This window comes from Cucumis melo, chromosome 6, assembly GCF_025177605.1.
Source record: "Cucumis melo cultivar AY chromosome 6, USDA_Cmelo_AY_1.0, whole genome shotgun sequence".
Taxonomy (NCBI): domain Eukaryota; kingdom Viridiplantae; phylum Streptophyta; class Magnoliopsida; order Cucurbitales; family Cucurbitaceae; genus Cucumis; species Cucumis melo.
Genome location: NC_066862.1, coordinates 19,471,441 through 19,483,505, shown reverse-complemented (window position 1 = coordinate 19,483,505; position 12,065 = coordinate 19,471,441). Strand labels below are relative to the sequence as shown.

General features: G+C 31.4%; 1 protein-coding gene across 1 annotated transcript; it reads right to left on the bottom strand.

The window, feature by feature from the left end:
* Positions 1-1,391: 1,391 nt before the first annotated feature.
* On the bottom strand, positions 1,392-10,350 carry LOC103493281 (ferric reduction oxidase 7, chloroplastic). The gene is made up of 9 exons (XM_008453963.3): positions 10,037-10,350; positions 8,715-8,808; positions 8,410-8,607; positions 7,031-7,265; positions 5,190-5,517; positions 4,845-5,112; positions 3,469-3,724; positions 2,318-2,756; positions 1,392-1,738 (listed from the first exon to the last, which is right to left on the bottom strand). Exons 1-9 carry the CDS (start codon positions 10,269-10,271, stop codon positions 1,569-1,571), a joined length of 2,223 nt encoding a protein of 740 aa, XP_008452185.1. The 5' UTR covers positions 10,272-10,350; the 3' UTR covers positions 1,392-1,568.
* Between the last annotated feature and the right edge of the window lie 1,715 nt (positions 10,351-12,065).

Below are 12,065 nucleotides of genomic sequence, written 5' to 3'. Positions count from 1 at the left end.
CTCTCTTTTCTTTCTTTCTCTTTTCTCTTTTCTCTTTTCTTCGTGTGGTTTTGTGTTCTTATGAACACATAACTAAAATGAGAGGGGATCTCCCGACACAGCCCAAAAACTTCAGGAGAACCTCCCACTCCCAACGCCTTCACTTATGGTGTCGTCGATTCTCCAAGACTGCCAATACAATCACTATAATGTCGTAAGAATCTTGTCAAAAGCAATCAAAATGTCTCATATCTCGCTACGTTACCTACCCTACGTCAACACAGGTTTGACCTCTTACGACGTCATGCAATCTGGCTTTGTGATATGGTTGTCAAAAATTTTTAATGTTCAACCTTTTATGATGCAGTCAAAACAACATCAGCAACAAGTCAACCTCTCACGACCCCTTGCATCCAACGTCGGTAATTATTAGGACAACGACGACGTATACATGCATGACGTCGAGAAAATTCTATATTATTATTTAAATTAAACGTTTTCGCGACGTCTCCTTGCTCGACATCGTGGAAGCCTCATCCTCTGTTGACGTTATCTGTTCGACGTTATCAAAGCTCCACACTGCCGACGCCTTCTTCATGGCATCACGAAAAGTTTTTTCTTATGACTTCCCTTTTTCCAACGTTTGTTTAGGTGTTGATAGAGCTTCATTTTTTTGTAGCGTAAACGATCTTTCTGACTAGGTAAGTGATTATTTAGATCATACCAAAGTAATATTTAAACGATCTTGATATCTTGAAAGAATAGCTGGGAGAAAGAATGAGAAGATGAAGAAAGAAAGAAAGAAAGAAAGAAAGAAAAACAAGACGAATAAAAATAGAAGAAAGAAAATCTAGAAAAGGGGCTAAAGAAATCTGGAAGAGAAGATGAAAATAAATCGTAAAGAAGAAGAAAACAGAGAAGCAACAAATCGGGCCAAATCTAGAATTTATAAAAATATTTAGGGACTTTATATTTTTTTATCTTGTTACATTTAGTGTTTTGTTTAAATTATTTAATTAATTATAATTATTTAATTTGAGATTTGCATTTACACCGATTACCACACACCTAAATTCATCCAAGGACCAATCTCCCAAGTTGTGTTGGTGGAGTAAGTGCCCTTCGACTAGTAAGGGAAGTTAGACCAACTTTGACTTGCTTCAGCGTGTCTAGAAGCGACTATTGCGATGGTCCAAATAACGTCCTCCCATTGCTGGGAGGTTATAGTCAACTCGGGGCTTCTGGTACCTAGTTTCCAGCCTCTAGGCTGAGCATGACCACTAAAAGCACTCAAAAGAATGTTTTCTTGGACTTACAATTTGGTTGGTTTTTAATACATAAATTTATTTATCGGTGGAATTGAGCATTTAGATAGGAACGAGTTAATCAGACATCAACCAAGAATTGGAGAGTTGTATACAATATAACCAATATCAAACTTTATTTCACAAACCTTAATTACACAACAGGTATAAAACATACCATTAACACTATACCATACCCATCTACAAACATAGAGTACATATTTTGTAACGTATATAATCTAGATAACAAGACTATACAGATTTTCGTTTTTACATATGAATAAACTAAAGGTCAAAACTATGGCTGTGAAAATGAAAGATAGGATGATGGCTGCGTCTCCCCATGTTGTGTGACCTAATTGCTTTTGCTACACTTGATTGAAGCGTTGAAGGACCACAAATTAACACACCAATATCAACTTTCCCCCAATTCTCCGATACCGATCCAAGAATCTCTGCATATAAAATGGATAAAACCATCTTATAAACCTTATGAAACTACAAAAACTAAATAAAAAAAATATATGCATGATGTATCAAAATTTCACCAAGTACCATGCTTGGGTCAAGATGTATAGTTGGGAGAAGTGAAGCTATGAACTTCACTTATTATTTACATAAAGAATTAAAAGGCCCTAGACTAAAAAAGCATCTAGGTGCGTGATTTGTTAATTTTTAATAGTGAACTCTAAGATTAAACAACTTTCGAAACTTTAATTCTTTGCCCCAAAAGTCTTCGACTAGATCGTTTTTTCTTATTTTGAATGATTTCATTATTAATTTATGTACTTTAAAATTTATATACTTCACTCTTATTTACTATAATGCTGCCTATTTTATTATCGTGTCATTAATTAAACAACAAAATAGTGATAAAATGCTGCTATGAGATGACATATAACATCAAAACAATGACACAACACACCTTATACACTTGTCACATCTTTCATGCATTCCATTCAAATTACTAACAATGTATACGTTTATAAAGGGAAAAAAAAAAGGAGATAAATGTGAAAAAGAAAAGAACATACCTTCAAAATTTGGTCTCAATCCATACTCTATCGTGGTTGAGGTTGCAAGGGCATTGGAATTCAAATCCTTTTGAGCAAAAGAGTGTTTGGGGCTCTCTTGATCAACATTTTCTATGTCATTGTTGTGGTCGCTAGTCCTTTTACTTGAAATGTATTGTTCCCAAAGACTCCACAAAGCAACCACAAGGCCTCCAAAGAGAACAACACTTGCTACCATGCAAAGCAAAAAGAGAAGGCCTTTGTACCACCACTTTATGATGTGGAAAGGGTTAATGTAAAAGAAATCCATTAAGCCCACTAAGATGACAAGCCCCAAAGTTGAGAAGATAACATAGAGCCCTGACCATACATTGTCGCCAGTGCCAACCAAAACAGACATGTTGGATCCCTTTGATAGTGGACAAATTGAAGTCACCTTGGACCCTTGGATTTCACCTTCCTGTTCATTCATAACAAAGATAATGTTAATTTATTGAGAATCAAGATTTAAATACTAATTTGGAGTTTTGTTTCTACTGTCAGTTGTTTAATTTATTGAACTTTCAATAAAATTTAAATTTAATCATTCAAAATTTCTCTCTTTCAATCTTAATTAAATAATAACACTCCTTTTTGCATGTAAGAGAACACACTAGATAAATATATTTTCACAATTTACAAATGAATATATGTTCACGAAAATACAAAGATTAAATAAAATGCAAAGACGAAAATGATGTTTTTGGTAAACAATCGATTTGGAACACTTTATTAGAATTTTATTTTCAGATACGATATATGTTTAATGTAATTCATTTTTAGGGTTAATAATTACGTGTAGATCAACATTCTTAGAAAATTATAAATATAACCATTTTTTATTAGTAATAGACTCTATTTCTAGTAGATTCTTATTATCGATATGGTTTATTAATAATAAACTTTAAGAGCTAGAACTAAATTTTGTCATATTTGTAAATTCCTTTGCATTATACTATATATACACTTGATTTGTATATTTGCAACAGTGACTACACGTGTATGTATAAGAGCCATTAATATGCAAAGTATGAATAAATGTGAAAAGATTGGAAGTTGATGATGGACCCCTGGAATCGACAGAACAATTTGAAACAATATGAAAGATGAACATACAATAGTAAAGAACATACCGATGGTGGTTGTGATTGTCGAGTAACGTAGATGGAGATGTCAATGTTGAGTATATCAGCAAAAAATGGACAGATTGAGTCCACATTGAGAGTTGAGAGAAGAGAAAGCTCATCTGAGGTTTTAATTGCCCAAACAACTAAAATCTTCTTTGGTAAACATGCTTTTCCATCTCTAATGCGATGGAGAACGTCACTCAAGATAGCTAGGAAAGGTGAAATTCCAATTCCTCCAGCTACCAAAATTAAGTTTTCATACCTAACATCATAAATATTAGAGTTGTCATTTCTTCGCTAAAACACATCAACAACTTCATATTGGGTGAAAATATCATTAAAGTTGGTAACTATGTCATTACCTAACAAAAATTGACTTTTAATTTTGATTAGATATAATATACTAATTGAGACTCGTTACAAATAGTTAAATGCATGGACAGTCAATATTTCTTAACAAAATTTAGAGATTAAATTGTAAATTTGAAAATATAGTGACGGAATTTGTTTGGATCGATTTAAGAAAAATATATGTAAAAAAAAGACTCATTTTATTTTACTCTTCTAATGAACATGATTTAAAATATACTTTAAAATCTATTTTTAGTGGTTGCCAAAACCATACCTTTTAAATTACACACTTCAAATTCTAAACACACCAAATTATTAAAAATTAAATTCGAAAGTTTAGAGTGTAAAATTCACTTTTCTTTTTAAGTGAAAATCAATTCAAAACAAGTGTTTAAAGTCTAACCATTCCAACTAATTAAATATCTACTCTTATTTTTTGAAAATCCAGTTTTCAATTGAATTTAAATCTTTAAAACCTTCCTCCAAATGAAAAAAGTGATTAATTAAGAAAAATCGTTAAAAGTAGAAAATTTAACAAAATATTTATGATATAGAGAAAATTTTCAAATTCTATTAATGATAGATAATATATTTTCTATTAATCATCTTGATAAACAATGATAGAAGTTTATGAATGTTTGTCATTGATAAAATCCAAAATTTTAGTATATATTATAAATATTTTAGTTTATTTTACTATAATTAAAAGTATCTCATTAATTTATTTTAAATAAGTTTTGTTTTGTTATGAATTAGGCTCTTTGCTTTAAAAATGTTCATATTCATTAAAATGTTCAAGCTAACAATTGAGTTTAGGTCAACCGTGCTTGAAGGTTCAATCCCCTATCTCTTGTAGTAAAACAAAAATTCAAACTATATCCCATGAAACGAAAGGCAATTTCGCCAATGACTTAGAACTCTATCGATCCATTTTTTTTAGATGACCTTCAGACTATGAAAACTTCTCTAAATGATTTGGATTCAGTTGTATTATGTGAAAGAGAAAAAGGGAGAAAAGCAGTAGCACTCACATCAAATGATATGGAGATTCATGGCCGTAAGGTCCTTCAACAGAAACCGTCATTACAGGGGAATGCTTTTCAGAAGAGATCTGTTTAGCTTTATCATTCAAGATCTTCCCTCGTAATCTCTCCGTCCATTTCCCAAGCACTTTTATCAGAATCGCCAATCGATCTTCCCCTTCCAATGGACTCGACGACACACTGAAAGGATGCCATTCCAACAACGAAAGCTCTCGAACTTGCAGAAAGATGAAGCTCAGTGCATTGTACCGCAGACCTACACAAATCATCACATCCTAAATGGAATGCCGAAAGGAATTGAAGAAATTACTGAATAAATGGATTCAACAGTACTTTTAGGTTTGGAGAGGACCAATTCGACGGTGCCGCAGGGAAGCGCCTTGGCCGAAATTACATCCACGGTGGTTCTTGATTGAATGAATCGGAGGAAGCGGTCGAGCATGAATATGAAGATTCCACCGGCGGCGATGGTGAAGACGAAATCGCCGACGTGTAGGGCTAAGAAGACGACGAAGATGATGTACAATTGATGAGTGTAGAAGAACAATTCGAAGTTCTTGGTTCTGAGTTTTGGGAGAGAGGTAATCCACATTAAGAGTCCGGCCAAAATGCTTATTACTCCGGGAAGATTCGCGATGCCGACGTCTTTCCACTCCATCAACTACGTATTCCCAAATTCAACCAACTATTTTATTTTTTATTTTTTATTTTTATTTTTTTATTATTTTGCCTATGTTTTTCCAAAATTAATCTTCTAAATAACATTTAATTTTACTCGAGTTATGCTAGCTTATAAATAATTCACAATCAAATATGACTATTAACCATACTAAATTTTGTAATAACATTTTAAAAGTATTAATTTTTTTAAAAAATAATAATATATATTTTAATCACTATAACAATCTCAATGTAAGACCAAGATACAAACAAAAGACAAAAACACAAACTAAAAAAATAGCTCAATAAATAAACACAACAAAAATAAAACAAACAAATGCAACACAACTTAAGTAAAAAGATATCAAAGAGAACATCAAGGTTCCCACATGGACAACCCCCAACCACTTAAAACCTCATAAATTTGTCCATCTTAATTTACGAACTAATGACATAAAAAGAATGCAACTGGGTACCATGAACCCTTTTATTATGCTTGTGCCATAATTCAAAACTTAAGTCAAATTTTAAAAACTCAAAAACAATAGTTTTCAATAATATGATTTTATATTCTAAAATTTAACCCATATGAGCATATATTCAGTAAAATTGTTTTAAATACAAAAAAGTGATAAACTATTCCTAGTATAAAATTGCATTTTGCTATATTTGAAAACAATCAAACTTTAAAATTGTATGATAAATCCTTAAACATTTGAGCATTATATTGCATTTTGTATTTAATACATTAAACACAAAATTGAAGCTTTTAATATCTTATTAGATGCAAAATTTTAATCCAATGTCTTAAAAATTATTTCAATTTTAAAAATGTTGGAAATATCTGGGAGTTATACACACAAAATTACAAAGTTATGTTTAGGGTTTAGTCTCTTAATTCAATATTTATCCTAATTTAAATATAGATTTTCAATTAGATGATTGTCATTCTTAGAAGTTTCAAATTAATCTATACATCATAGATGGTTGGATCAAGTCTCATAGATTATCCTTATTATAACAAGTGATAGATATTTTAAATTTATTCTATTGTAAAGTTTTCGAGTGATTTAAACAAATCAATAAGAGACTAGCTACAATTGATGAAACTAAAATGAAAATGCAAAAACAATAGCCATTAAATCAAATTAGAACTAAAATATGAAAAATTTAAAGATAAAATATCATTTTGATATATTGTTTGAACTTTTGTCGCTTATTTTCGATTATCCAATTTAGTTATTCCATGCACTCTCAATTAATCTTAAATTTAATTTTTAAATATTATTTTATTTATGATTTTTCTAAAAAAATAAGTTTGGTTATTGTATAATATTTTTAGTTTTTAGTAGGAATTTGAAATACCTATTCACATATTTTATTTTCTGCTTATCAAAATTACTATTACATTAATGTTGGTAAAATTAATCTTGGAAGGATAAATGTTAGATTTATTAAAAGTAAGGATCAAATTTGAACTAAAATGATGTTTAAATAAGATGAGAAGTACTTACTTGTTGTAGGAGACGACCTTCGATAGACCATACAATAACAAAAGCTAAGGAATGAAGCGTAAATATGATCATAGTGAGATGGCCCAACCAAACATGATATCGAGTGGCATGCTCGAACGGAATATCTATAAGCCGAAGAAGGATTGAACCTCTTGAAATTGGGAGAAACAAAAACCCTAAACAAAATAGTCCTATTGAACCAAGCCTCACACCCATCACTTCGAGCACCACAGCACTGCAGCATATCACATAAATAAACTTCAAATTAATCATTGATTTTTTTTTATCAATAGATTTTTGGTTCTTTTTTTAAAAGAAAATGTTAAGAAATTTTGTTATTTTTTTTTCACTATTTCTTAAAAAAGAGGAACCAATAAAGATATGGGAAATGAGAAATGGAAAAAGAAAAAAGAAAAATTAGAGTCTTTATCTTGTTTTTATTCGAGGTTTATGTATTCTTTTACTGAATTATTGTTTTTGTTTTTTTTCTTTCGTTCATAATTGTAAACATAAATGTGTTTTTCTAATTTGTTTTGTTTTTTGGTGGCCCAAAATCAGCCACATAAATTGTTTCTACTTACCAGGATATCTAACAACTAATTCTACAGTTTACCCCTAGGAAAATATCGAGTTATTAACTCTACCATATTCAAAATATCGATGGCCATTAATATATTTTGAAAAACAATTATAGATAAAAAGATAATTCTAATGTTTCAACTTGATATTGAAATGCATCTCAAAATAATTGTTGCAATATTGACCTTGCAAATTAAAACTTACGAATTTTTGTAGTTTTACTCCTTTATTATTAAGTTCTCCCCTCAAATATCATTACAAATTAATAAAATTTATGGTGTATGCAATGGTATCGTTAAATTTTTATATAGAAGTGAAACAAGAGTTATTTTTTCATGTTCTATGGTTAATTAGTGCAGGAATGAACTTACTTCGTGTAAACTTTTATTTTATTGTAATTAATGAGTTTGGAAAGATTTTTACCGTATTTTGTTTCTGTGTAATAAGGGGTGAACAAGTGCTAGTAAAAATTGTAACTTATCCAAATTGAGTAATTTGAAAGTTCATGGGCCTAAAGGGTAATTATTTCAACTTTTTTCCAAAACGTTTCTTTCATCTATTGCCGAGTAAAGTTTCTAAACTCTAATTTTTTAAAAGAAAAGTAAATAAAAATAATTTTGAGTTAGTACAATTTTTTAAAATAGTATAATATTAAAAATTATTTAAGATTGTTCTATTTTTCTGCTTTTAATAAATACCAAAATGATTAGTTTAGGCGACTTGGTTGGGAGTGACTCTAAGAAGTAAGTATGGGGTAAAGCAAAGGGGTGTAAAAATGGGGTTGTTAGTTTAAGATATACCTTAGTTCTTTGAAAGTTGAATGTCTAAAGTAATCGGCGGCCAGCATTCGCAAGGTGTAGCAGTAAAGAGCCCAAAAAACGTATCCCAAAACCACCAAAATCCCAACAAACTCCGCCGCTGTAACTACTTCAAACGGCCCCTCCACCAACACCGGCAGCGTCCACAACCGCCATCTCGGCTTCTCCTTAATCTTCTTCCTGTTATTATTATAAACTCATTATTTATATTTTCTCATTCTTCATCATTATTCTATAATAATACCAATGTTTAATAACACCACCAAAACTGTTTGAAGTTTACTAACTTGTAAGGCTCATCGTCACGAGAAATGATCAGATACACGGCCGCGATGATGGCGATGGCGAGAAGTGGAGCACTGAAAGTTAGGAAGATGGCACCTACAAGTAAATTCAATTAAAGAAAATGAATGAAAAGATAATTAAAATGGACCATTCCAAATACAACAAAATCAACCCAAATTTTGAAATAGTTTTATCATTTACGGTAAATAATTTTCCTAATTAAAACATATGTAATATTAATGTTTAAATTTCATTGCTGAACTAAAGCTCTTCTTTTAAATTAGATTTGACCTTTATTGTTACTATGATTTAATATTAAAAATAATAATAATAATTTTAGTTTAGAAACATAGATGGTCAAAAATAGCAATTTTGATAAAATATTTATGAGCTATAATAAAATTTTGTATTATATCACTAATGAACCGTTTATATTCTTTTATCAACGACAGTGATAGGTAGTGATAGTTTCTATTATTAATAGAATTAAAAGAAATTATTATAACTTGCAAATATTTTAATTTATTTTGCTAATTTTATAAATTTTTCTTAGAAATAAAGTATAAAACCCTAATAAGCTAAGGATTAAGAAGTGATTTTTGCTTATATGATTTTTGAAAAAAGTTGTAAAAACGACCCAAAGCATAGGTAGTTGTAATTTAACCCTTAATCTTTTAATATTAAAAAATAACCCCTCAAATTTATTTAAAATTTAAAATTTAATCCTTAAACTTCCGTAATTATTTAAATTATATTAATTATATAATTTTATAATTATTATATGTTTGAAGGTACATTTGAGCTCAAATGTACGATTAAAGTTAGGGTTGCAAAGTATCTTGTAACGTAGGATTTGCTTTTCTAATTTGCCGAAATTAAAGAAAAAAGGAAAAAAAGGAAAAAAGAACAAAAGAGAAAAAGGCAATCCCAACGCAAAAGTGTTTGGCTTTCTATATAAGAAAATTGCAAAATTACAAATTTTCTTTCTTTTATTATTCTTCCTCATCCATCATTTCCACCTCTATTTTCTTTTTTTTTTTTACCATCATTTCTCCCTCTCCTCCACATTTTATTATCGTTATTTTACTAAAATGTGATAATAAAAAATAAATAAATAAAACCCTCAATTTCACTTTTCTGCAAATCTTAGCAACCGAATCCCTTTAGTTTAGGGTCGTTCACTCACTCACTCAATAATTGTGTGGATACCAAAATTCCTAAAACTAGAACAATATCTTCAAAGGTTGAAAAAAATCAAAAGGAAAATACAGAAATTAGAAAAAAAAAACAAAAGTAAAGAGAAGATTATTGTTTGAGAAGATACCAGTGAGTCCGAAAAGGGATTGTTGGGTGGCTTCAACCCAATTGTTAAAGAGTTGAGTGGTTAAGGAAGATGGGTACAGAAATATGACCAAAATCCATACTAAAAATATAACCCACATCGCCGATTTCAGAATCCATTTTGCTATGGACACGATCGCCGACGATTTTCCTGTCGCCGGATACTGCTCGTGGGTCGCCGGAAGAAGTGGATGGTGAGGAGAGTGTTCGTTGTCCATGGAACTAACTTCAGATGGAACGATTGGTTAAGGGATGGGCTAAATGCTTAGTACTTTATAGAAAGATGAATGATGTCAAATGAAAGGACTTGGCGGGACCCATTATCATCTTAGATTGGCCAATTTTATGGTTCATAAAATCAATTAATTTTGACTTGGTGTTTAGGGTTTTGTCGGTATGGGAGGCTAACTCAAGAGCTATTTGGTGTACAATTGGTAAAAGAATGAAAATCATAAATCTACAAAGTTCTATAATTCGTTTGTATACACTACAAGAAATCGAAGTTTTTCCGACGCACCAAAAGTCGGAAGAAACAATGTCAAGAAATATGCCTTATCCGATGCCACTTTTCACATGTCGGCAAAGGACCTTTTCCCAAGGCTTTGATAGAGTCATCGAGAAAGAAGACAATATTTTCTAACGTATGGGTGTAGGGCGTCGGGAATAATAACTTATCCCGATGCCCCATGCACGCGTCGGAAACTCCCAATCAGAAATTTTCAAACACTAATTATGTCAGATAGAGATTCCCGACGCATCCTGCATGGCATCGGGGACATCGTCGAGAGTAAGTGGAGCTCTCGACGCCATTTTTGGTTCGTCGAGAATGGTGTCGGGAGTAATGAGAGATCCCGACGCCGTTAGTGATTCGTCGAAAATGGCGTCGGGGGTAAGGGGAGCTTCCGACGTTTTCTGCTGTGTTGGGAGTTCCCCTATAAAATAGATGTTTCAGTTCTATGAAACACAGAACCAAAACGAAATAGAAAGAAGAAGAGGAGATCAGTTCGGCCGACGAAACGAAGAGAGGAGAAACTTTCAACCGTCGTCACCGTTGCCCTCGTCGTTGTGAGCCTGTCGTCATGCCTCTCCCGCCGTCTACCATTGCACATCCCTATTTGAGGTAAGTTTAAAAATCCTAAATTCTTAAAAATGTTAGTTTAGGTTAGGTTTGTTTAAATAGTTTAGGTTTTTGTTTTTTAAAATTAGTTTGAGGATTTTAATGATGAACTAGTTTTAGGATATTGTTTAGGAATAGATTTTGGTTTTTGAAGTTGGAATTTTGAATGTGGGTTAAACGGGGGTATTTAAGAAATTGATTTGGAGAATTGAAATTTGAATGCGTGGGTTGAATTTAAAGATGAGAAGTGGGTTTTAATTGAATATTTGAAGGGGGTGGGTTGAAAATTAGAGGGAATGGGGGTTGAATTGAAATTTTGAAGGAGTGAGGGTTGAATTGCAATTTTGAAAAGGGGTTGAATTGAAATTTTGAAGGGAGTGGGGTTTGAATTGAAAATTTGAGGGATCAGGATTGAAAATTTAAGAGGGGAGGGGGGCTGATGGCTATTATTGTGTTAAAAATTATGTAATATGTGTTAAGATTCGTTTTAGCTATTCTACAGTTATGGTAGCCTTTAGTTCAATTCTAATAGTTTATTTCTTAGTAGTTTTGAATAACTATGTTGTTGATTTGGAATGACTCTCTTGTAGTTATGGTAGCCTCTGTAGTTTGAAATTAGTTTTAGTGAAAATTTTGAGAGATTGTATATTCAAGGGAGTAAGTTTAGGACGTGGGAGGAGATGAATATGTTTCTAATAAAACCTATTTATGTTTTAAGGACTTAAATAATGGACAAGAGTTGGATGAAACTTAGAAATAAGTTTTCTTTTGAGTATAGAGAGGGAGTGACCTAATTTTTAGAATTTGCCAAGTTTCACATTGATGCCTACAGACGAATAAGATGTTAATGCAAGATATGTATGAATTTAAATTGGACTAGAAGGTGTGGAACGAC